The 27,410-nt window shown below is 44.5% G+C and overlaps 1 protein-coding gene across 1 annotated transcript in view; it reads left to right on the forward strand.

Annotated features, from left to right (window-relative positions):
• Ikzf3 (IKAROS family zinc finger 3) overlaps positions 1–27,410 on the forward strand; it is an 89,508-nt gene that overhangs the window by 20,992 nt on the left and 41,106 nt on the right. The window contains exons 2-3 of the mRNA XM_038326345.1: positions 10,204–10,257; positions 11,975–12,076. Of these exons, the coding sequence (XP_038182273.1) occupies positions 10,204–10,257; positions 11,975–12,076 (156 nt within the window). The remainder of the gene's footprint in view (positions 1–10,203; positions 10,258–11,974; positions 12,077–27,410) is intronic.

Raw genomic sequence — 27,410 nt, forward strand, 5'->3', positions numbered from 1 at the left:
TTTCTGTCTGGAGGCTGGGATATGTTTGTTCTTGTGTTGCTAGATGATATTGGCTGAAAGGGCTCTATTTTGATGGTTACTCATGTACACACGTGTGTTTTGTATCTCTCTGGATACAATAGGAGCCAAGGGTTCATGCCTATGCCTTCAGTTCCAACATAACTGGTTTACATATTCAGTATTAATGCGTTCTTTTTGAGGATAATCCTTAGGTTCTAGCATAGGTGAGACAAGCAGTCTACCACTGAATTTATCCCAGTCATGAATGATTTCTGTGAAATATTTTTGAGACCTATTTAAATGGTTTTTAAAAGTACAAGGGAAACAGTTTGTTTTGTTTTAGCATTTCGGTCACCAAATCAAAGGCTTTCTTGCTGTATTTATAACTAAAAGATGCTCATTCTCTATGACAAAGCGTTGAACTAGCTCTGTGTGTTTCCCCCCTGCTGAGAATCTTCAATGTGCAGGTGAAAGTTTTGCAGCTGTCTGAAATGACCTTGAACTCTTGATTTTCCCCCCCACCTCCCAAGTGCTTGGATTTTGATACTTCATGGCAAATTGCCAATTTTTAAATCTTTCAAATTCATGTGTATCTTTTTTTATAATTTATTTATTTTATGTGTATTGGTGTTTTGCCTGCGTGTATGTCTGTGAGGGTGTCAGGGCCCCTGGAACTGGAGTTACAGACAGTTGTGAGTTGCCATGTGGTTGCTGGGAATTGAACCCCGATTCCTCTGGAAGAGCAGTCAGTGCTCTTAACCACTGAGCCATCTCTCCAGTCCCTCATGTGTTTCTTATGCCTTAAATTTTGTTGCTTGGGGTGGAAAAAGTGGGAAGGGAAGCATGAATTCTCTGGTTGATTCTTGAAGTAAATGTGTGTGAGTGTGTGTGTGTGTGTATGTGTGTGTGTGTGTGTGTGTATGTGTGTTTACATTCTACCTGTTCTGAAGTTTAAATAGGAAATTTGTTTCTTCAGGGTGACCAACTCACTCAGGTATCCTTGGAATTATAAAATGTCTATGGCACCTTGGTCACTCTGGTTGCTGTTCATCACAAGTCAGGCAGAATGTGAACTTTAACCCAAAGAAGTTAACTACATGTTTTTTGGGATTTTTGTTTTGTTTTGTTTTTTGTTTTTTGAGAGAGAGTTTCTCTGTAGTTTTGGAGCCTGTTCTGGAACTAGCTCTGTAGACCAGCCTGGCTTTGAACTCACAGAGATCCGTTTACCACTGCCTCCCGAGTGCTGGGATTAATGGTGTGCGCCACCACCGCCTGGCAACTATGTGTTTTATAAAGTGAAATATAACCACAATTAACCCCCCCAATTCCTAGATAATGTCTAGAATATAAGCCAAAAGGGTTGGGGTCATACAAAGAAGCAAGAAAGTGTGATGCTTCCTTCAGAAACAGTAAAGTTTGGCCCCAAACAACACAGATATTGGAACTAGGGCAAGAATCTGGTACAGCTGTATTTATGCTCAAAGATGTGAGGGGAAACACACATGCAGTGAATTAATTAGTAAGTGAGAAATGTCAGCAAAAAAAGCTACAACAAAAATGAAGATTCTAGAATTCAAAATTTCAGTATCTAAAACTCAAGGACGTCTTTCGGTGGGTTCAACAGCAAATTAAGATGACAGATGTGGGTAGATGGGATAAGGTGGTGTATGTCTGAGATCCCAGTCCAAGGAAGGTAGAGGCAGGAGGATGGGAAATTCAAGGTTAGCCTTAGCTGCATGGCAAGTTTTGGGCCAGCCTGGGCCACACAGGCACGGACTGCTATCCTTGTGAGCCTTAAAGGTAAAAACACCTGGATGAGAAAGAGCAGTCTCAGGGGAGGCGTGGGAAATGGGAAGGCGTCTGACCCTGTGTAACTGAAGTCACAGAAGGAAAACAGAACGAGCAGAAAAAGCCTATGGAGAACATGCCTGCTGAGAAGGTCTCCAGTTTGTGATAAAATCTAGTCCCGTGGTGATCGACTGCTGAAAGCCCAAGAAAGAGGAAATGTTCAGGAAAACAGAGAAAGGGCCCGTGACAAATAGAGCAAGAATACGTGGCTGCCTTCTCATGGGGAGCCGTGGGACCTAGAATCCAGTGCAGTACGCACGGGGGCAGAAGACATAAAAACTGTCAACCTAAGGTTCTTTTGTTTTTGTTTTTGGTCTAGGCTGCCCTGGAACTCACTATATAGCCCAAGATTCAAACTCATGGAGGTCCTCATGCTCTGTCCTCCAAAGTACTGAGATAACAGGTGTGAACCGCTGTCCCCGACCCACTCCAGAAATATCTGTTTGAGACAGGGTCTCACAATGTTGGCTTGGCTGGCCTGGAACTCATTATATAGGCCATGCTAGCCTTGAATTCAGAGATTTTCATATCGCTGCTCACCAAGTGCTGGGATTATAAAGGTAGCTTGCCTGGAATCAGAATCCTGTGTCTAAATAAGATTTTTTAAATGTTTTAATTGTTTTTTATTTTATGTGTGTGGATGTTTTACTTACATGTATGTCCATGCAGCACGTGTGTGCATTGCCTGCAGAGGCCAGGAGAAGGGGTTGAATGTCCTAGAACTGGAATTACAGATGGTTGTGAGCTGCCATGTGGGTTCTCTGGAAGAGCAGCTGGTGCTCTTAACCACTGAGCTATCTCTCTAACCTCCTAATAAAATACCTTATAGGTCTGAAAGAAAAGGAAAGACGTACCCAAACAAATGAGTGTTCAGAGAAATTGTCTCCACGTAGTCGCAGTGTTGAGTAGGCTGAAGTTCTTTAGGCTGTATGCAGTTGACATTAGACAAGAACCAGACATCCATGAGAAAAAAAAAAAAGGGAAAAGCACCAGAAATGCTATAACTATCTAGGTGAAGCCAAAGTAAAATTTCCTCTTAACGTCGTTTAACAAATGTGACTATCCACAGTAAAAATGAACAACATTGCCGTAGAACTTTGTGATATATTTAGAGGTGACCCATGACAGCTAGAGCGTAAAGATTGCAGAGTGGAAAGAGGGTTTAAATGACCACAAGCGGCTGCGAGCTGGCATAATCGTCGTGGAGCAGACCGTGGAAAACTGAAGGCGTAGAGTGTAGCCTCGAGGACGGGCAGAAACAGATGATGAATAATGGTACTGGCGGATTTAAGAGTTGGAGGCAACTGGATAGCTAGCCAGATAGAAGCAAATCCACGGAAGATGCAAATGACAGCCAGTTACTTTGATCTCATTGACATTTATCAGACAGTTCACCCAGCCACTGCGGACAGGACGTCTTCTGACCACTTATGGCTCATTCTCCCCCAGAAACCAAGCACATCTTAATGATTTTAAAAGCATTTAAATTGGAGATGGTTAATTCCAGCACTTGGGAGGCAGAGGCAGGCAGATTTCTGTGAGTTCAAGGCCAGCCTGGTCTACATGGCAAGCTCCAGGCCAGCCATTGTTATATAGTGAGACCCTGTCTCAAAACCAAAACCCATCCTGAAATAAATAAATAAATAAATAAATAAATAAATAAATATAAATTTAGAGATACAGCTCTTACCCAGAAATCAATAAAAGTGAAAGAACAAAGAACTCACTAAGTCTGCTAAATATCTACAAATTATGAGTACAACTATTGCAGCTAAACCCCAGCGAGAACAAAGCACCGATTCCTAAGATGTAGGGAGTGTGGTCGTCAGGGAAGAAGGTACAGAGCGAGCGCGCGCAGCTAGAAAGTGGGCATTAGAACAGTTTGCTACAGCTGCACCTCAACAGGTTACAGAAAGGAAGACATTTAAACCCAGAGGAAGTAGAAGAGAGAAGGATTCACAGGAGAAAACTGGCAGAGAAAAGTAGCCAAGTCAAAAGCTGGTGAATGGGCATTCGTCTCCCCAACAAGGCAAAGAGACTGCAGATTTATCAAAATGTAAAGGGAGACCAGAGGAATCCTATCCCAATAAGTCTGACGATTAGAAAGATTAGGCAAAATCTTTGAAAAGTAAAACTCGCCAAAATAAACGGGATAAAAATCTGAATTGGCCCAGTTCTGCCTAAAAGATGAAGCTGGGATATAAAGTTCAGCTCTCTAGTGTTACTTTAGACATTACTATAAACATTAAGGAGAAAATGCAGGGTCATATGACTCTAAAAAAATAAGAGAGAATTCTACGAAAAAAGACTTTAAAACCCAGTGAAGAAATTAAAGAAAAGAGCTGTAGTCCTAGCCCACCCACAAACATAAACTCATGGATCCTTAATGAACTCGTTAGGGGTTGGGTCCTCAAGCCACACTGCAGCAATTATGTCGAACCATGCAGGGTTTTGTTGCAGGAGTGCAAGGAATGCAATCTCAGGAATTTATCTCCCTGTGACATCAATGTAATTCATCCAAAGTGCTGGAGCAGATGCAGGAAACTCATAGAATGTCAGCAAGTGCCTCAAGAATACGACAAATATCTACTTGCAATCCCAGAACTCGGGAGTGAGTTGGACACAGGAGAATAACAAGTTCAAGGCTATCCTGGGCTACATAGTGAGTGCCAGGCCAGCGTTGGCCCCAGAGTGGGACCCAATCTCAAAACAAACGAAAAAAGAAAGTATGTCTCTCAACAAACCAGGAATAGAAGGGAGCTTCTTGGGCTCACGGGAAAACCAGTCGTTAAGATAACTTATGAAGAAATACCAATCCCTCCATCAACGACAGGAACAGGACATAGATACCCTTGTCTCCACTTCTGTAAATGTGTGCTAGCAATTCTAGCCCATGCATACAGCAGAGAAGACATTGAAGAAAAGGTAAGAAAGGAGGCTGGAGAGGTGGCTCAGTGGTTAAGAGCACTGCCTGCTCTTCCAGAGGTCCTAGGTTCAGCTCCCAGCACCCACATGGCAGCCCTCAACTGTCTGTAACTCCAGTTCCAGGGGACCCAACACAGACACACATGCAGACGAGACACCAGTGCACATCAAAATATATCTTAAAAATAAATAAAGAATAAAAAGGAAGATAAAAATGCTTTCATTTTGCTGATGGCGATTAGTCATGAAAATCCTCACGAATACGCTGAACCACTAACGCTAAGTTACTGCAGTAAGATCTCAGGAAACAAGGTCATTACAAAATCTGGAAACATAGTTTAAGATTCTTTTACATTTTACAGTTTGTGTGTGTGTGTGTGTGTGTGTGTGTGTATATGTGTGTGTGTGGTGTGTCACAGCCTACATAAGGAGGTCAGAAGAAAAAAATTCAGAAGCAGATTCTCTCCATCCACCATGTGGACTTCAGGAATCAGCCTCAGGATTGACAGCACACCTCCTGAGCCGCCTTGTCAACCCCTAACTACATCACTAAAAATAAATATGTAAGAAATACAGAGAGAGCACAAATGACTTCACAAGGAAAAAAATATGTTTCAAATAAATACATGAAAAGAGAGACTATTATGGACTTTTTAGGGAAATATAATTTCAAATCAAAACGAAATGCTAATACACATCTCTCAAGATGGCTCTCTTCTAAAGTTCTGATGTTGGGGCTGGAATGATGGCTCAGCACTTAGAGCAGCTGTTGCTGTCGTGGGGGAAGACACCAGTTTCAATTCTCAGTAGTCACATCCGTTCCAGGGGATCTGATGCCCTTTTCTGGTGGATCCTGGCACCAAGCATGTTCGTAGAGCATGTATGCACCTAAAATGAATAAATCTAACGAAAAAAATCCTGATGATATGCGCAATGTGGTACTGCAAGTTTATAATCCAATACCGGGGAGACTGAGGCAGGAGACTCGAGTCTGAAACCAGCTTGGACTACATGGTGAGACCCTCTCTCCAAGAGCAAAGCCAACCAGAATCCCAACAATGTCAAATGTTGGCGAGGATGCAGGGCAACAGGAGGGACGTGTGTTTTGCTGGTGGCACAACCACTTTTGAACAAGTTCTGGCAGTTTCTATTAAATCCTAGCATATACCTACTCTGTGACCCGGTAATTCAACACCGGGATATTTACTCAAAGGCTCTGAAAGCAGATGGGCACTGAGAGGCTTTTTACAAGGATCGTCATACCACGGTCTACTCATGAGAAAAACAAACACACCACAGCTGAGGGACAGTCTCTAAAATACCTGCCCGTCTCCCAAAACCATCAAGGTCACCCGAATAGGGAAAGTCTGAGACACTAACCAACCGAGAAGAGCCTAAGGGGACATGGTGAATCAATCCAGGCCCTGGATGGAAACAAGAGAAATCTGAATACTTAATACGACGAATAACTCTCTGCACGTGAGCTCTAACAGATGTCCCACACTAGCGATAAGATGTTAATTAATAGAGGACGCTCAGTATGGAGAATGTGAGAGCCTTCTGTACTCACCTTCATAATTTTCCTATAAATTTAAAACTATCTTAAAATTTAAGTTTATTATTTCAAATGTTTAAAAATCCATTTCATATGATCTGTGTATGCGTGTTTTGCCTGCATGTATGCATTTACACCACACGTGTGCCTGTTGCCCTCAGAGTTCCGAAGAGGGCATCCATAGCCCCTGGACCTGGAGTTGCAGACAGTTGTCAGCTGCCATGTGGGTGCTGGGATCTGAACCCAGGTCCTCTGCAAGAGCAGTGGATGCTCTTAACTGCTGACTGATCTCTCCAGCCACAGGTGTACTCTTTTTTTTTTTTTTTTTTTTTTTTTGGGTTTGGGTGAATTGAGTTTTATATCTTTTTTTTTTTATTTTTTTTATTTTTTTATCTTTTTTTTTTCATGGTTTATTTTTTCATATTTAAAAATTTCCATCTCCTTCCCTCCTCCTCCCCCTTCCCTCCCCTCCTTCTCCCCCTTCCCTCCCCTCCCCTCCACCCATACCTCCCCTCCCTCCCTCTCAAGGCCAAGGAGCCATCAGGGTTCCCCACTCTATGCTAAGACCAAGGGCCTCCCAACTCCCCCCAGGTCCAGGAAGGTGATCGACCAAGCTGAGAAGGCTCCCACAGAGCCCGTCCATGAAGAACAATCAGAGCCCAGAGCCATTGTCCTTTGCTTCTCAGTCAGCCCCCGCTGTTGGCCACACTCAGAGAGACGGGTTTGGTCGCATGATCCATCAGTCCCATTCCAACTGGAGTTGGTGATCTCCCATTAGTTCTGTCCCACCGTCTCCATGAGTGAACGCACCCCTCTCGTTCCTGACTTTCTCCCTCATGTTCTCGCTACTCTTTACAAAAAAATAGCACAGTAGTTTTGTTTAAAACAATCAAAAGTAGAAACATCTGGGTATGGTGGTGTACACCCTTAATCCCAGGAGTCAGAAGCAGACGGCTTTCTTTGAGTTCAAGCTTAGCCTGTCCTATGTAGTGAGTTCCACGCCAGCCAGGGCTACATAGTAAGGCTCAAACAAACAACAACAAAACTAGAAACAGTTTAAATGTTTCTCAAGAGAAGAGTAGATGAATGGCAGGCTCATATATACTACCTAACTTAAAAACAAACTACCGAGGAGCACAATTGAATGCATAGGTTCTAAACGTTATGTTAAAAGAAGCCTAGGACAAAAGAATTTGTATCATAGGTCTGTAAGATTTCATTTTCACAAAGTTCTAGAATAAGCTAGACCAGCTATAATAAAAACATGTCTGGAGTGTGTGAGTGAGGGGCTGACAGGGAAGAGGCTCCCGGGAAAACCCTTCTGGGGTTGTGGGGACCCTTCTGGGGTGGTGGGGACACTTCTGGGGTGGTGGGGACCCTTCTGGGGGTGGTGGGGACCCTTCTGGGGTGGTGGGGACCCTTCTGGGGTGGGGGAAACCCTTCTGGGGTGGTGGGGACACTTCTGGGGTGGTGGGGACACTTCTGGGGTGGTGGGGATACTTCTGGGGCGGTGGAAACCCTTCTGGGATGGTGGGGACACTTCTGGGGTGGGGGAAACCCTTCTGGGGTGGGGGAAACCCTTCTGGGATGATGGAAACCCTTCTGGGGTGGTGGGGACACTTCTGGGATGATGGAAACCCTTCTGGGGTGGTGGGGACACTTCTGGGGTGGGGAAAACCCTTCTGGGGTGGTGGAAACACGTTTTCTTCCTTTTATTCCTCTCTTGTTAATCTTCTCTCCCCTTTCCTCTTCTCCCTTGATCCCCTCTTCCTTCCCATCACTTCCCCATGGAGTCTCATGGTGTAGTCCAGGCTGATCTCAATCCCACAGAGCTCAGGTTCCTGGGATTTATAGACATATGAACACTTACACCTGGGTATTGGTAGGAATTTGCATGGCACAGACATGTGCTTTTTTTTGTTTGGTTTTTTTCGAGACAGGTTTCCCTGTAGTTTCTAGAGCCTGTCCTGGAACTAGCTCTTGTAGACCAGGCTGGCCTCGAACTCAGAGATCCACCTGCCTCTGCCTCCCGAGTGCTGGGATTAAAGGCGTGCGCCACCACCACCCAGCGACATGTGCTTTTGAAAAGTCATTTTCAAAAATGACTTAAAATATAGGAAATTCCCTGCATATACATTTTACCTTAAAATCTTATAAAAATATAGAATTTTAGTATTGTTTATGATATTATAGGGATGAAATATACTGATATCTCTAACTTTTTTGGAAATTTATCTGAATTAATGAATAGAGCAAGAAATAGGGGGAGTAGTGTGTGATGAAATAAAAATAGCATCTAGTTGTAATGAATCTTTCTCTGTCCCTGTATCTCCCAAATAATGTTATGGAGACTTCTTATTAATTATGAAAGCTCAGTCTTAGCTTAAGATGACTTCTAACTAGCTCTTATAAGTTAAATTAACCCATTTCTATTAATCTACGTGCTGAGACATGGCTTGTGGCTTTTACTTTTCTTCCTGTATGTCCTGCTTCCTCTCCATCTCCTCTGGCATCTCTCCCCCACACCTTGATTCATCTCTTCCTCTCTCTCTACCTGGAAGTCCCGCCAAACTTCTTCCTGCCTAGCTATTGGCCACTCATGTCCTTATTAAACCAATCAGAAACTGCCTTGGCAAAGACACACCTTCAGTGTATAAAAAGATTCTTCCACAAGATCTAGTATCACAAAACTGTAGGATGCAGTTGAAGATTAATGAGAGCTCATTGCAGTCTTTGTCTTCTCTCCCTTCCTCCTCCCTTCCCTCCCTATTTCCTTGCTTTTCCTTTATAAATGTTTAATTTTAAATCATGTATTGTGTGTGTCTATGTGTGAGTATATACACATGAGTTCTGATACCCTCAGAGACCAGAAGAGGGTGTTGAATCCCCTGGAGTTGTGAGCCCCGGATGTGGGTCCTGGGAACTGAACCCAGGTCCTCTACAAGAGCAGTGTGTGCCCTTAACCACTGAGCTATCTCTCTAGCTCCATTGTTAGTTCTGTAGCCCTTTCCAAATTAGAGCTCACTATGTCATATTCGGCTCGAACTCACAGCAATCCACTGCATCAGCCTCTTAAGTGCCAAGGTTACAGCTGTGCCCTACTCCACCCTGGCTCATTTTCTATTCGAAAATGTTCTGAATAAAATCTTTGGAGCAACTTGGCCGCGAGGGCATCAATTTTAATCTAGATTCTGAGACAAGAGCATATTGAGCTTGCGGCCAGTCTGAGCAACATAGCAAGAGACTTACTCCCTCCCTCCCTCTCTTTCTCCTTCCTGTCTCTTTCAGAGAGGTCACACACTTTGCATAGATTCTAATGTTGATCATTGGGGGTTTGGTTGACCTTTTTCAACTGACTGGTTTTGATGAAAACAAATAGTGAATAGTATAGCTTGGATCTGAAGAACATTGCTTCGTTCTACAGTAGTGATCAGCAAAATTATGAAAAAGAATAAAGGCTATCTAAAATTCTTTCTGAAACAACCCACTTTTAAATTTTATTTAACTTTTTGAGTAGGGTCTCACTGTGTACCTGTGACTGGTCTGAAATTCTCTCTGTAGACCAGGGTGACCTCAAGCTCACCAGGATCCACTTCCTTTGCCTCCCGAGTGCCATCATGCCCCGCATGACCTTCTTGTCCTCAGTCTTTTTAGTGGAAGTGGGTTCCTCATTCTTAAAGTGACGATCCTGCATGGATAATTCCTTCCATTTTCCTTCCAGCACCGTTAGAGGGAGCAGGGAGGAAATGTAGCTCTGCCCTGAGAGGAATCCCGCTGCTAAGCTTGACATAGCCCTGTCCTCATCAAATTCAGAACACTCAGATCCTGTCGAAATGTGCCCCATGTCGCTAACACTTATAACCCTTTCCTTTCAGATATACAAGCAAATGCAGAGCTGAAAGGTGCCGAGGAGCAGCCTCTGCCCACAGGTAATGAATGCCAGGTCTTTGCTGTAGACACACGCTTTTAACCAAAAGCACCAAAGAAAGAGGGGCGCTCTTATTCTGGTTACAGTAAAAAATGCTGTGGGAGATTAAAACAGTTCCTTTTGCTGATAAAATGCCCCTCCACTAATGTCGTAAAAATGTGGTGGGGTGGGAGATAGCCAGTGAGAGAGCTCACAAGGGCCTGAGTTTGGGCCCCCAACATTGTAAGAAAACCAGGTGCGGCAGCATGGACCTGTAACCTCAGTACTGAGGGACAGAGATAGGTCGATCCCAGAGAGCTCTAGGTTCAATGAGAGACCCTGTTTCAAACAGTAAAGTGGAGACAATGAAGGAAGACACCTGAATTGACCTCTGCTCCCCATACACACACACACACACACACTCTCACACACACACACACACACACACATGCACACACATGCGCACACACACACACACGCGCGCACTTTAGCACTACAGTCAAACTACATGTTTAACTTTTAAACTTTTGTTTTTGTTAGACTTTTGTTTACTTGATTTTTTTTTTAAACTAAGTGATTTTAGTAAAGACAATAGCTTGAATTTGGATGGATTAAACTTTACTTTAGATCAGTGATCGGCGACCATTTCTGGGAAAGGACCAGAAATTCATCATATAATCTTTCCTACATCCTTTATTGTTGTTGTTGTTGTTTTTAATAACTGTTGAAAACATCCTTACCCATGGACCTGAGCAGAGCAGGTATGACCAGGCCATAACTTGCTGACCCCTGTTCTAACTTAGTCGGGAGGATCTTGATAGAATTCAGGCCAGCACAGACTTTTGTTTTGTTTTGTTTTCAAGACAGGGTTTCTTTGCGTAACCACTTTGAGCTGTCCTGGAACTTGCTTTTTAAACCAGGCTGGCCTCCCAAATGTTGAGATTAAAGATGTGCACCACCACCACCTGGCCAGCATAGACTTTTTGTTTTTGTTTTTCGAGACAGGATTTCTTTGTGAAACAGGCCTGGCTGTGCTGGAATTCACTTTGTAGACCAGGGTGGTCTCAAACTCACAGAGATCTGCCTGCCTCCACCTCCCAAGTACTGGCATTAAAGGCTTGTGCCACCAGTGCCCAGCTCAGCATAGACTTTTAAAGCTAGCCTGGGCTATATAGAAAGATCCAGTTTTATAGCACTAAGAAATGAAATGAAGGAAGGAAGGAACTTGGGTTCCATTATGTTTGCATGGAATCCCACGATATAAACAGAAAGAGAAAGCAGATTTGGCATATAGAAATTTCTAGGTTTCCTTTCAGGAATGTGTTTCTCTCAAATTGGGTTGCATCAATATCTCAGGCTCAGTATCTCTTAATACTACACATTAGTACTTATTGGCCCCAGACAGCAATAGTATCCTATTGAACAGTGTGAGATACACTAATGGAGAAAGAATTGCTGTCTAGATGGAACATGAGTTTGTTATAGTGCAATATTCACAACAATTGTAGATGGCAGAAGGATACATGAGTCTCATTCACAATTCTACACCTTGTGAGTTTCTGTATCTACAGCGCTGGGGTGAACGAGGCGAGTCCCGCTTACCAGTACTGGATGCCGAGCCTGAGTGTTGGTGGGGAATGCTGGCTATCACTGAAAGTGACCTTGACATTGAACTCAGCACATAGTTGTACAAATCTTTTCCGGTGGACGTCATCCTTATAACTCCCTTTGTCTTTCAGAAAGCCCCGACGCCCTGAGTGACTACGGTTTAAGCAAACCTCATGAAGTAGAGAATATGCACAGCACCGAAGCCCCAGCCCATGAAGACGAAGACGCCGGAGGTAAACCGTGCTGTGCCACTAAAACTTCATGGTTATGGGTTAGCTACGGTTGAGTGTGAAGAAGAAATCACCTCACCAGTGGAAATGTGTGTCTGTGGGTTTAGTGAAAATCAACTCAGAGTCTTTCATTCAATACATATTTGCATTTAATAGTTTGTTGCGAGATGAAATCAGTATTGGGGTGGAGCAGATGATTCAGCAGCTAGGTAATCCTACTCTTCCAGAGAGTCCTGGTCGGTTCCCCCAGCCCAGATGGGGGAGGGGGCTTACTACCACCAGTGATTCCAGGTGACCTTCTCGTCTCCATGGGTACTTGCACACACATGATGTATACACATACAGTCACACACACATGTATTACACCAATATTTTGAAATTTTAAGATACTCATTCATTGTTCACATTATATTAAGACTATTTATTTGCCAGGTTTGGTGGAACATGTCTATGATTGCAGCTCTTATGTAGCTGAGGCAGGAGGATCATAAATTTAGGGCCATTCTGGGCTACATAACCAAAGCAAAATAATGAGACCCTGTCTCAAACAACCCAAAATAAAACATGTTCATTTTATCATTTTCTGTTATAAATATAGCCATATGTGGTAGAGCACACATGTAATCCCAGCACTCAGGAGGCAGAGGTAGGTAGATCTCTGTGAGTTCAAGGCCAGCCTGGTCTACAATGTGAGTTTCAGGACATCCAAAGATACACAGAGAAACCCTGTCTCAAAACAAAACAAAAAGCTCCCACGTTCATAGTTTGGAGTATTCCCAACAGCCAGTTCTCAAAAGATAACTGAGTAGCCAACAATTCAATTCTTTTTAAAATTTTTATTTATTATTATTATTGGGGGTAGAGGTCAAAAGACAACTTGGAGGAGTAGGTTCTCTCACCGTCCAGTCAGGATGTCAGGGTTAGTTTCAGTCACCTTTATTTTTTGAGGCAGCTTGCTGGTTCCTTTCTCCTTCCTTCCTTCCTTCCTTCCTTCCTTCCTTCCTTCCTTCCTTTCTTTCTTTCTTTCTTTCTTTCTTTCTTTCTTTCTTTCTTTCTTTCTTTCTTCTCTTTGAGACAGGATTTCTGTATAGCCCTGCTTGTCCTGGAACTTGCTCTGTAGACCAGGCTGGCCTTGAACTCAGAGATTCGCCTGCCTCTGCCTCCTCAGTGCTGGGATTAAAGACCAGTTTATTTAATAGTCATTAAAAATTTAATGACTAAGAAAATTTTAATAATCACTAAAAACTGTCTACTTTGATGAGATGAATCATTTGACCCTGCCTTCTGTTTTTCTTCGTTTCCTTGTTAATTACGGCAGCATTTTTGTTAGCACCTGTGAGACCTAGGAGGGAAAGCAGAAGCAGCAAATTCAGTTGAGTTTCTTGGACAGCTGCTAAGTTTTCCAGCAGTGAAGATGCACAAGTGTCCCCACAAAAGAGTTCCCTGTAGCAGATGTGTTTTCTTAGCCTCTGTCTATCCGTTTGATACCCAGTCATTACAGAGCTGATTATAATGCCTGTATTTTCATATTTCCTGCATTCTTGATGCTCTGGTATTAGGGCTTCTACAAACCTGAGGAAGACTGCCCTTCTTAGGGATAGGCGACTCTCAGAGATTATAATGATCTTGACTGGAAGGTAGATGAGCTGTTTGATCTGGAACATTCCCCTTGGCATTTAATAGGGGAGTTACGTAGACCACTTCAAGTTAACTAGGCCTGTTGGAGGCTCTTATCCAATGTTTCATGTTGGCAGTTCCCTCGAGAATAAACCGTGATTGTTCCACAGTGAGCTGTGGGCTGTGGGTCCTGCATCAATCCACACGTGTCTGACCACCGTGCAGCTTCCGGAAAGTGAGATTCAGTACTAGAGGGTTTTGTTCAGGGCAGAGTGTACTTATCCCACGAGAGGTCCTGGGTTCGATCCCAGTCACTCGCTCCACACTCTGCCCCTGTTTTTCTGTTCTTGGTCTTGCTCCCCCATACCCGGACCGTCTTCTTGATATTCCCAGTGTGTGTGCGCGTGTTCGCGTGTGTGTGGGAATATTGTGTGTAGAAGCACATGGGTGAATGGATGCTGGGGCGGATATCGAGGGCTGTTATTGATCGCTCTCCACCTTACATGTGCAGGCAGGTTCTCCCGCTGAACTCAGAGTTTGCTACTTTGCTACTCTGGGTTGTCGGTTTGCTGGAGAGATCCCCTGTCTCTGCCTGCTGACGTGGGGATTACAGCTGCACCGCCACACCTGCCTGGCATTTACATGAGCGCTGGGGATTTGAACTTGGGGTCCTGTGCTTGTGCAGCAGATGCTCTGGCCACTGACCCCTCTCCCCAGCCCAGATATATCATAGGTTGTACTTCGTTCCCATTTTTTTTTTCTAAAAATGTAAGGACAGCTTGGAATCTAATATCCATAGCTCAGGCCAGATGCAATCTGAGCTCGGTTTGACTTCAAGACCTGGCCCAGTATATTCTTCTGCCTACAATTTAACTATGAGAGTAGCAGCCAAAGGGTTTTAACATCTTACTTCTTGTCTTCCTAGTTCACATTTACTTGGGCATCTTGTGAATCGGCTCCTTGAGAGTTGGGCCCATTGGCAAATTTACCTTTAGAAGCTCACCGGGACACCACCACTGTGGCCCCACACCGCAATAACAAACATGGCCGTTTAGAAACCAGAGTTCCCATATCCGCTGCTCCCTTTCATTTTTTCTCCTCCCAAGTCATGTGCTTCTGTGAGTTTCTGAGGTATCAGACAAACAAACTGACAACCAAAGAGAGCAGTTTAGCTGTTGGATATCATCTATTCAGTCCTGGGGTTAATCCCCAGAGCTCGGGCAGATACCAAGGTTAAGTTGAAGCTTCTGTCTTGTAAGGCTACCCCCACTTCAGACATCAGCCCCAATACAGAGATCTGTACAGCCTGGACAAATGCAGACATCACCCTACTTACTGTTAACGGTTTGTTATAAATTTATTTGACTCGGAAGCAGTCAAATGGAAGAGAGCACAGGACAGGCATAGGAGGAAACAGGTGGGGCTTTCTCCAGGTGTGGGTCCAGCCCAGTGCCTCCCAGTGATCCCCAGCTTGGAAGCTCTCATTCCCAGCCCTCAAGCTCAAGCTCACTGCCCAAGATTTTATTAGGATCTCCAGCTCTTCATAGACTTTCCCAGAGATCAGTAGAGAAGATTGAAAGTTCTCTTTGGTTTCTGTGTAGTCTGAGGTACCTTGGGGTCCCAACCTAAGTCGCCTCATTAGCATAAGCCCATGAATATTGAAAGGGTTTTGTTGTACACCGCAACATACAGTTATCACTAAGAAAACACAAGAGTTTGGGGAGTTGTGTGCCTAGAAGAAAGAACAGGAACAGGGGCCAAATACAGCTTTGCACAGCACTAGTCTGGAAGGTTCATGGGAGTAGAAAGTAAGAAGAAAAAAAAATTCAAAACGAAAGGAAAAAGACTAAAAAGCAAGAAAAAAATCTGTATCCCACTATTCAAACGTGGAATATGCACGTTTGGGCTCTGTGTGTGTGCACTGGGTTTTAGCGCTGTATGCTTGTTTCAATCGCTCCCGTATCCTAGTGAGGATCATGATGACGAACCTCATCCACTGCTGTGTTATAAACGTTGCTCAGCTCTCACCTAAAATATCTTTTCAGAGGTTTCCCTGACAACATTCTAACACAGTGCTGCGTTTTGTTCTGTGATGATAACCGCCATAGATAACTGTCCAGTCTGATTTGTTTATTGCCTCCCCCTTCCACATTTTACTGGCTGGCACTGGGGATATCTTTCTCCCTACTGGACACCTCGCCCATATCAGATGTGCAATCAACGTTTGTTGTATGACTAAATGAAAGTCCTGGGTTAATTCTGCCTGCGTGCGTCTACATATCTCTCCGAAGAAAAGCATGTTCTTCTCAGATTTTTTTTTTCTTTTGCCTGATTGTTCAAGACCAAGAAATGGAGTTCCTGCCCTAATGGTTCTGAGATTCAAATCACAGCGTTAGCTCGGATTCCTGATCTGCAGAGCTATACATTAATGTGTGCCAGTTTTAACCACAGAGTCAGAAAGCGCTGCTGCGCAGGATGTGGTCGTAAATGCGGAGGAAAGGTGCACGGTGTCTCTGATTCGGCAGCTTCTCGACGGTGACATCCATCGGGTCACGTTCAGGATGAGATAAAGCCGTGGCAACTGCACCCACATTTCTAGGTTGGGCCTCCACCGTACTGTTTGTGTTTGGGATAGCAGCAACCTCAGCAGCAGCTAGCTGGGGAAACTGACAACCATGTTAGAATTTCCTCTGGGTTCAGAAGAACCTCTGAGTTCACACTCCAACATAACCACGAAAACAGATAATATTCATGCAACAAAAAGAATTTAAAACATAATAACACATGCCTGTAATCCCAGTACTCATACGGCAGAGGCAGATGGATCTTTGTGACTTTGGAGTTAATGTGGGATAATAGAGAGTTCCCGGCCAGCCTGGGCTACATAGAGTGTTCCTGGCTAGCCTGGGCTACATAGAGAGTTCCTGGCCAGCCTGGGCTACATAGAGTGTTCCTGGCCAGCCTGGGCTACATAGAGAGTTCCAAGCCAGCCCGGGATATTAAAGAGTTCCAGGACAACCTGGGCTGCATAGAAAGTTCCAGGAGAGCCTGGGATATAGAGAGAATTTATTTCAAATCATAAAAACAAAATAACCCACCCAAATGTAAACACTCAACTTTCCTGGCTGGTGGCATCTGAAAATGCCATGCAGTTCTTGGTAGAGACTCTAAGATGTCCTCAGTTAGTCTAAATTACTGGAATAGGGAAGAAACTGGGTAGCCCTTCTTAAAACTTTCTTAGAAAGAAGCTAATAGGATAGCATCAGTGTTGAAAGATTATTCCATTTGTTCATGATTAACTTTCAAACTGACTAACAGACCATTAATGCCAACACTGTGAGTAATTTGTCTTTGAGAAAAGGTGGTTACCAGGGCACACTGCTTTAAAAAAGAAGATTGATTATGTTCAAATTATACGTGCCAAATTATAAGAATTATTAAATTTAAAGGGGACCTTACTTGGGAATGGTGGCACAGGCCTGTAACCCCAGAATTTAAGAGGTGCGGGCAGGAGGATCAAGGGCTAGCCTGGGCTACATGATCCTTTATCGCAAATTCATTTTCTTCACCATCAACAATAGCAACAAAAATGGCGCATGACAAGCCAATGCTGAAGCTAGACCAGGATTACATTTATAAATTTTAATTAGGGAAAAGTAGATACAATGTCATAACTGCTACAGAAAACATGCGTTAGAGAACCTGATTATTTCTATTTAATGAAAGCATTCTTTTTTGTTTATTTTGTTTAGTTTTATTTTGATTTGTTTCTTGAGGCAGGGTTTCTCTGTGTAACAAGCCTAGCTGTCCTGGACCCGCTCTGTAAAACAGGGTGTCCTTGAACTCACTGAGATCCACCTGCCTCTGCCTCCTGAGTGCTGGGATTAAAGGTCAGCGCCACCACTGCCTGACGTGGGGACATTCTTTTAAATGTTCTTTGAAAGGTGGTAGAAGCAACCTATCTGGAGTGTGTTAAATTCAGACTGATTTTAATTGTGTTTAATTGCCACCATGTCCAGCAACTCACGTCCCTCTGAGATGGTGTAATCCAACTGGACTGAAATGCACAAAGAATGAGAAGGTTCAGAGTCATTTTTGCGGTGTGGTCATTGGTATCTAAGAATAATTGTTATATTTTTCTGTTCTTGATTTCTAATTTGCAACTGCCATCAGACTATTCTTGACCAGAAAAACAGCCATGTCCGACATCCCATGAAGATATCTTAGCCAGCTCTCTCAAAACAAAAGGCCTTGGTATCCTCCTTTTAGATCTGAAATGCCAGCAAGATCTGGTGATGAGACAGGGCCATGGTGGATGCTCTTAGTTAAGACGAGGTTATACTGGGTTAGTGTGGCTCTAACTCCAATGGTTGGCGAGGTTACAGGGAATGAGTGTAGCCCTAACTCCAATGGTTGGAGTCTCTGTAAGAGGAGGGGAAGTAACAGAGAAGAAAGTCACCTGATGGGAGGTAGAGATTGGAGATGTATTGCTACAAGCAAGGAACGCCAAGGATTGCTGGAGCCTTCCGACAGCTTCGGGCCGTGAAGGAGTAGCTTTCTGCTGTAATTTGCTATGAAAGCCTTGGGGAGAGGACTCCAAGCACAGCTGTGCAAGCGAGGAGAAGCTGATGCGGCAGAGGCTGCCACCGCTGTCACGGTTTGCATGAGCAGCTAAATGACTACTGTTCATACCAAGGATCTTAGTGGTCAGCTTTCCATCGCTGCAACAAAAGAACCTGAAAAAAGCAAAACTTAAAATTAGCTGGACAGTGGTGGCATACCCCTTAAACCCAGCACTCAGGAGGCAAAGGCAGGCAGATCTCTGTGAGTTCAAGGCCAGCCTGGTTTACAGAGTGAGTTCCAAGACAGTCACTACAAGTCTTTTTGGTGTATATTGTGGCTCCCAGTTAAGTGTTGTTATGGGATTCTCTGTTTCTTGTGCCTTCTCTCAGGCTCTTTCCTTCCGTGTGTTTGCTTTGTTCTATTCCAGTGTGTGCATTTCTGTTCATCTTATTATATTGTCTTATTAGCCCTTAAAGGCCTGTTTGTGTCCTAATGAGAGACAGAAAGGGGGTGGATCTGGTTGAGAAGGAGATGTGGGGAGGAACTGGGAAGACCAGAGGGAGGGAAAACCGTAATCAGAACGTATTATGTGTGATATTATGTGTGATTTTTTGGGGGGGGGGATTTTCGAGATGGGGTTTCTCTGTAGCTTTTGGAGCCTGTCCTGGAACTAGCTCGTGTAGACCAGGCTAGCCTCAAACTCACAGAGATCCGCCTGCCTTTGCTTCCGGAGTGCTGAGATTAAAGGCGTGCGCTACCACCGCCCGGCTATGTGTGATTTTTTAGAAATCTATTTTCAATGAAAGGGGGAAGAAGATAAAAGAAAAGAAAATGAGAAATAAAAAGAGGAAACATAGCACGTGCCTATAATCCCACCACTTAGAAGGCAGAAATGGGAGGATCAAGACTTCAAGACCAGTCTTGACAATGAAATAAATTACATAAGACCTGTCCAAACAAACAAACAAACAAACAAACAAACCAAAACCCGAACAATAAGTGGAAGTGGGAAGGTCAGTTTGGGCTTGCAAGTTCCAAGGTCTCCGCCCACGGGTCCCTTTGGGCCCATAGGGAAAACAATCATGGTGGAGCCTACGGTAGCTGCAGTAGGACAAAGCTGTTCACTTTACGGTGGTCAAGAAGCAGAAAGAGAGGGGAAGGGGCTCGGACCCTGATAAATCCTCCAAGGGCTCCCCAGTGACCTACTTCCTCCAGCTAGGCCCTCTAAGGCTTCCACTGCCTTCCAGGAATGCTGACAAGTTAGCCACCTGGTTTTAGCATAGGCCTTGTGGGGAGGGGGATATTTGGGTTCCTAATCATAACAGTGGCTAATAGGGACTGTAAAAACGAGGGGACCATTAGGACAAGAAATGCAGGACTCCCTGAATTTTCGAAGATGGAAAATGATTCTTTTGGTAAATGAACCTGGAATCACAGCCTCCTAATATGCATGCTCCTGGCAGGTTCCTTCTGCTTCCTAAGAGGGAAAAGGCTGAGACTCCAGTTTCAGAGGAGAAAGAACTGGGGGCTCTGGCTTGGCCTTCCCACACTTAGTGCCACATTCTGTCTGCAGGCTCGCCGTCCCCTCAAGGTCTCATCTCTACCTCCTGGTCCCCCTGGGCCTGCTCATGTCAAATGTGATCCTGTCCTAACCTCAGTTTTCAGAGACTTGTTTGTGGGAGTCAGTTCTTCCTTTCAGTGCATGGATCGTGGGGACTGAACTCAGGTCATCAGGCTTGGCAGCAAGCACCCTTGCCCGCTGAGCCATCTCTCTGACCCTCAGTGTATTTATTTCTTACTAGTTCCCAGAAAAAAATTTGCATTTGACACTTTGTTGGAAGGCCTTAGGTGGTCTCTATGGTGACACCTTGAGCAGAATAGTTTAAAATAAAGATGGAAACTTAGAAAGTATGCTGGGGAAAAAAATCCTTATTTCCTTAGAGAACAGTTCCATGCCTCAGTAGCGTTCCATAGCGTAGTTTCCTGTTTGGAGTGGGGAAGGATTGGAAAGGGAGTCCCATTGTGGCTCAGGCCAGCCTATACCTCACTATGTAACAAAAGTTAGCCTTGTACTTGTGACAATCCTCCTGTCTCGGGCTCCCGAATGCTCAGATTGCAGGGCTATGTCACGCACATCTGATATCCATGTCTGATCCTTTTTGATGTCTACAGTCATCTTGTGGTCATAAGAAACATTGGCACAAGCTGCTTTGATGCCGCCAAAGGGAGAAAAAAACAAGCCACCTTTGCCGGTCAATGGATGCTAATTACGCTGCGTGGAGATGTGTGGGAGGGGCTACTGGAGCAGCTGGAGGGACCGAGTCAGCCTCTGCCTAGCTCCGTGGTCTAGCTCAGCGCACGCAAAGACCCGCTTCAAAAGGAAGTGCCACGTTTTATCAAAATATTACATCTCTGGCGCCCAGAGCAAGGCCTGCCGCTCATGGGATGCAGGAGTTATCTCACATCAGCCGCGCGCCACTGCAGGAGTCCTTTTTCTGTGCGTGTTGTGATGGGCAGAGCGTCACGGCTCCCACTGGCGACCTGTGGCTGCGTCAGTGATAAGACCAAGATGTCTCTCCCTGAGTCTTCTTAACAGAAAAATAAAAAAGGTCACTGGGTTTTCTTTCTTTTTTTAGCCACGAAGCACAGTGAGGTTAAAGGAATGTGTAGGCATGCATTTAGTGTCTGTAGGAGAACAGTTGAAACGGTTACAAGAATAGGAGTCAGCCCACACTTCCTAGTGGCTCATTGGAGAGGTGTCTGCCTCTTTTTACAGTGGTCTCTGAGGTGCGGTGGTGCAGGCGTCTCTTCCCGGTAGGGGGAACCGGCACATGAAACACCCACCACGGGAGCCTGCATCTCACAGCAAGCGGCTCCTGCCAAGTGAATTCTGGGCTCAGATGAAGCTTGGCATTAGCTAGGGCAGCGGGGCGTGATGGCTCCTGGTGCAGCTGGATACCACACGAAGACACACCGCCGGAGGGACAGAGGGAATCCCAGTGGTGTGCCAGAGCCAGCGTGTAAGTCAGTGGTGAAATTGTCAGGAATTTCGTGAGCTGGCAGGCTTCACCGGTAGCACGAAACTGGCTGTGGTGGAGTATTGATAGCACTAAAATGAACAAGATTTTCCCCGCCCGCGTTAACTACTAAGCATTCGCCAGCTCACTGCAAGACTAGGGATTGCACAAACCCCTGCCTGGCTCACGATGCTATTTGTGTATGGGGGCGGGGAAGGGGACAGTTAGCTATTTCTAATTGCTGTAAGGGAGAATGATGCGAAAGACGGACTCTCTATCTAGTAAATAGGATGCAGAACTTATAGAGAACTTATAAAATGACTTCACACTATGGTGACGTTAATGAAAGTAGTTGGTGTGGGTAAGTACTGTCACAAAACGACAAAGCAAGAGCAGAGACGCTCAGCCTGGACACAGTTGCCATGACATCAAACTTAAAAGTCTCTAAAGATAGCAACTGCTGCCTAGCCACTCCCGTGGGATCAGGGCCAATGACCACCATGTTGCGGCTCCATTTTGATTGTCCTATGTCACGGCAAGGGCCAACTACAGTTTATTGTCCCCTAAAGAATCGTCATCGTCATCATCTTCTTTCTGCTCCTCCTCCTTTCTTCTTCTTCTTCTTCTTTTAAAGCAAGGTCCCAGGCTGGCCTAGAACTCTTTATGCTATCCATACTGACCTCATACAGTGGTCTTCTGCCTCAGCCTCCCAAGTGCTGGGATTATAGGCACATGCCATGAACTTATTTGTATTCTTTAATAGCAGAGTTCTGGAAAGATCGTACATGTCCATGTTCGTTACTTTTGTGTTTTTTGTTTTGTTTTGTTGAGGCAGGGTTTCTCTAAGTCCTGGAACTTTCTTGGTAGATGAGGCTGGTCTTGAACTCACTGATATCCTCCTTTCTCTGCGTCCCAAGTGCTGGGATTACAAGTATTATATCCCCACTGCTTGGCTTTTTCCTAATTCTTTTTTTTTGGGGGGGGGGATTGTTTTTTGTTTTTTGAGACAAAGTTTCTCTGTAGCTGTGGAGCCGGTCCTGAGAACCAGCTCAGGACCAGATTGGACTCGAACTCAGAGATCCGCCAGCCTCTGCCTCCCGAGTGATGGGATTAAAGGCGTGCGCCACCACCTTCCGCACATTTGTTACTTTTGTTTCTGCCTTTCAGTCCATCACCCATCTGTCCATCCATCATCCATCTGTCCGTCTGTCCATCTCAGTTCATTCACCCCTACATTGTCCACAAGAGCTCACTAGACATTTGTTCTTGGATCAAGTGAAGTGCACGTAAGGATGTCTTGGCCTTTTGCCTTTTGTTTTGTTTATTTATTATTTGTTTATTTTTGGACTGTGACCCTTAGCCCTTAACAACGGAGTCGTTTCTCCATCCAACAATGTGATCTTTGTTGGCAGTGATCTTCAAACCTCACCTGGGTAAGGATGATTTTGCAAGAATTAATTTCTAGGCCGTCAACTTCAGCATTTATAACAAAGAAATAGTTGTGGTTTTGTTGTTAAGAGTAAACTGTGCCGGGCAGTGGTGGCGCACGCCTTTAATCCCAGCACTCGGGAGGCAGAGGCAGGCGGATCTCTGTGAGTTCGAGACCGGCCTGTTCTACAGAGTGAGTTCCAGGACAGCCAGAACTATAAAGAGAAACCCTGCCTAGAAAAAAAAAAGTAAGCTATGATGAAAAAGTATAAATGTCAGTTTAGTGCCCTCTTCATGTATAAGAAAGAAGCGTAATGTTTCCAGGTTCCTAAGGACACCTGTGAAGATTTGAGTGCCAAACTACTGTCTGTACAAAGCACAGCACAGGTTCCTTTCATTTAAGCCTGAGCCAATTTAAAAGTCTAGGGCAGAAGTTAACAGCCTTATATCTCAGGGTTTGAGAAAACTCTCTTAGTAGCATGTTATGTTTCGTGTCGATAGGCACGCATACATTTTAAGAGGTCCAAAGCTCAGAAAAGATGAACAAGATCTAACCAAAGTATGTAAAGTCTTAGGGCTCATTTCTTAAAATGTTGTCTATCACGTGTGTGCCTAAGTGTGTATATGTGCAGATGCCCACGGATGACAGAAGGGGGTGTCAGATCTCCTGGAACTAGAGCTACAGGCAATTGTGAGCCCTGATGTGGGTGCTGGGAACTGAACCCCAGTCTTCTGGAAGAGCAGCAAGGGTTGTTAATTACTGAGCCATCTCTCCAGAGCTCTTCAGAGGTTTTTGTTTGTTTGTTTGTTTGAATGATGTTTTCATGTTGTAGCTGCAACATAAAAAAAATCCTGTTTTCTGCTTAGGTAGAGAATAACAGTTGGACCCACCCCTTTCCTCCTCCCATCCCCCAGTGCTTAGGGGGATGAGAACCCAGGTCCTCTGGTTCTCTGATTGCATTCTGTCCCCAAGGGACTTCCCCGCCCCCCCCCCCCCCCCCGCCTGGCCCCTTTACAGCCTTCCCCTTCTACAGTCCCTGAACCTAGCCCAGGACAGTTTTTTAAATTTTTATCTCTTACTGATGATCAAGACTGTTCATTTTTCTTGATTGTGCTGAAGGAATGTTTTAGGTGCTTTTTATGAAAACGATGGCTGGAAATTTGGAAAACAATTTTTTAAAACATAGTCACGCTCCCCTGACTGTTTTGGTCTGTGCTCTTTTCCATCAGAGGCCCAGCAACAGGCTGCCAGAGTGTTCAAGTTCAGAGTTGGCTAAACGACATTTAGAAGGGTCTAACCTGCAGGGCTTTGGGTTTTCGAGTGTCTCACACACAGCAGAATATGGATAAAGATGTCAGAGGCAGGCATGAAGGAGGACCCTGGTAATCCAGCCCTTGGCGTATAACCTTCAAACACCAATAAACAAGATTAACTGGGTTTAACATGTGACCTTTCTCGTTTCGACTGGTAAGCACAGATGTCTTCTCATTTAGCCGCCTAGTTGAAACCTGCCCTTGCTGGCTGCAGTTGGAGCTAGATTTGAGGTTGCGGGGATGACAGTCTTGAAAACTATACTCTTCAGCGAGTGACGCTGTCTAAACAGTAGCATATGGAGACCCACGGTTTAATAATTAAAAATAATGTGTGACCTTACCCATAATAAATTTGTTAATTATGCCAACCGAAGAAGTAAAAACGGGATCAGGATAGATATTTCGCTATTTTCGTCGGTCTGGTGGCATTAAAGACAGTGACAAGATTTGTTAGAGCCAGCGCTTCCACACCTGCGCCTGCCGAAGCAGAAATCCCAGCCAAGCCTTTGTTACCCTTTGGTATTCCTCAAGGAAGTGTGGAGCAGCCCTGGAGGAAACAGAAAAGGCTTTCATTGGCTTCTCCTAAATCAGTCTAGGCTTGTGGCCATACTTCCTACCCATCAAACTGCAGAGACAACTGTGTGGTCCTTGATCACCTCTTTATTGATTGACTGAATCCCAGTCTCTGGCATTCTGTTTTGTTTTGTTTTTTGTTCTTTCAAGACAGGGTTTCTCTGTGTACCCCTAGTTGTCCTGGAACTCGCTCTGTAGACCAGGCTAGCCTCGAACTCACAGAGATCTGCCTGCTTCTGCCTCCCAAGTGTTAGGTCTAAAGGTGTGCACCACCAATTCCTGGCCCGTCTGGCATTCTTATGTGACTTGTTCCTTAGCTAGTCAGCTGGGTCTTCAGGTCCTCCAGGCTGTACTAACCCTCTCTCTGAGGCCTTCCAGAAAAGATCACTCTGTTTCCTTCTTTTGTCTTCTGAGATCACTAAGCCTACATCCCCAAATGCATGCATGAAGACTTGCTTACGTGGGTTCATCCTTCTGCTGCCTGGGGAACCAGAACATGTACCCATTAATTAACAACCACAGTCTAGCAAGGCACACTAAGTTATTGAGGAAGCAGAGAGCAAGCATGTTTGAGAAGCTGCGTGCCTGTGGACTGTGGCATGATTTAGACAGAGGTTAGGTATCCATCTGGAACTGATAATACCACGACTAAGCATCATCTTTTAGAATAGACTGTGTTAGTCTGTTTTCTATTGCCAATGATGGGGTGTGCTTTGTGGTTTTTAACAAGGTGTATATCTTATTGGAAAGGACCGGAAATCAGTTATAGAGAAACAAAAGGAGTTAAGGGCAATGTTTGGAGGACTTGTCATGTGGGTCTGGTCATAGCTCAGAACAAAACAAAACAAAAACTTATGTCACGAAGCTTCTCAGAGGGAACAAGAAGCCGGACTCTCCCCTTCGAAACAGTTGTTATAAAGGCATCTGGCTGTCAGTTTTCCTCATCCACTAGTTATCTTTATCCATCTTTAGATTTCTTAATTTTAATACACTTAGTATTTATTTATTGTCGTAGTTATTTATTTATTATGGGGGGCATGCTACACCACGTGGAGGTCAGAGGACAACTTTATTGAGTCGGTTCCCTACTCCCACCCTTACCCTGGCTCTGGGGATGGAAATCAAGTCAGCTGGTTTGTATAGCAAATTCCTTTACTGGAGGATCTGTCTTATTGGCCCAAGATTTATTTATTTGTTTTTGTTTGTTTGTTTTTTAAGCAGTCTTGGTTTAGTTATGATTTATCTTCCATTGTGTGTTCAGTGGTTGTTCTTTCGGTGAACTTCGAGTTATATAACCAGCGCCATATTTTGGTCCCTCTCTGTCACCCTCCCAGCGTCCCTTGTCCCTCTTTACAGTCAGTCATTCTCACCCACAGCCCCCAGAAGCCGCCAATCTGGGCTTCGTTTCTATGGAGTCTCTATCTCTGCATCTTTTTTTTAAATATTTATTTATTTATTATGTATACAATATTCTGTCTGTGTGTATGTCTGCAAGCCAGAAGAGGGCACCAGATCTCATTACAGATGGTTGTGAGCCACCATGTGGTTGCTGGGAATTGAACACAGGACCTTTGGAAGAGCAGGCAATGCTCTTAACCTCTGAGCCATCTCTCCAGCCCTCTCTGCATCTTTCATGCACATGGACTAATACAGATATAATGTAAAGAATCATCTTTCTCTTCTGCCTCCTTTTTCTTAAAATGATGTTTTGAAAGTTCATCTGTGTTGTTTGTGTTGCTGGTTTGCTTCTTCTTTTTTGGGAGGGGGGGTTTTGAGGGTTTCTCTGTGTAACAGTCTTGACTGCCTGGAACTCACTCTGTAGACCAGGCTGGCCTCGAACTCACTGAGATCCACCTGCCTCTGCCTTCTGAGAGCTGGGATTAAAGTTGTGCACCACCACCGCCCAGTGGTTTGCTTCTTTTTTAATTTAATATTTTCTTTTAGTCAAGCTGGCCTTGAACTTGTGATCTACCTGCCTCAGACTCCTGAGTGCTGGGATTAAAGCCATGTGGCATCATGCCTGGCTCCATGCTTGCTTCCTTTTATATCTGAGTATGAATCAATTGCTAATACAAAGTGTTTGTTCAGTTCACAAATGGATGAACATAATGTTGCTATGAACATTTTAATATGTCTTCTGTGAGCATATGTTCTCATATGTAGGTTTTCAGGAGTGGAATCCCAAGACTGTTTGATATGCTCATGTTTAATTTTATAAGGACTTTCCTATATTGGTTACCAACTGATGTGTATGAAATTACCCCAAACCTAGGCAATTTGAAGACAATACAAATGTTTGTCTCAGAAATATAGATGTGGCATCTCTGGGTCCTCTGCCTCATTGTCTCTCCAAGATTCTCGAGACATGCACCTGGACTGTTGTCTCCTCTGAAGACTTGACAAGGGAAGAGACAACCGGAACTCACTAGTGGCCGTGGTCAGGAGTCAGTCTTCACGGTTGTTAGACCAAAGGCCTCACTTTTGTCCTGGAGGTTGGCCAGACACTGGCTCCAAATCCTTGCCGTCTGCCCAACAGTTTACGTACCAGAGAAGCACACAGCAGCATCAGAAAAGAGGGGCGTAAGCAAGCCCCAGTCACCGTCTTTCAACCTAATCACAGAAGTGGCCCCTCAAACCACTTTTGCTAGCTTTTCTCACTGAGAACAAACTGCCGAGGTCCAGATTTAAAGGGAGAGTAGACTACCAGGTAGACACCAAGAAGTAGAGACCACTTGGAGCCATTGGAGAGGCGCTTGACCCAATGCCGAATGGTTTTCCAGGTGGCGGCACTGTTTTATATCCCCGCCATCCACGCGTGTGAGGAC

Source organism: Arvicola amphibius, chromosome 4 (genome assembly GCF_903992535.2).
Source record: "Arvicola amphibius chromosome 4, mArvAmp1.2, whole genome shotgun sequence".
Taxonomy (NCBI): domain Eukaryota; kingdom Metazoa; phylum Chordata; class Mammalia; order Rodentia; family Cricetidae; genus Arvicola; species Arvicola amphibius.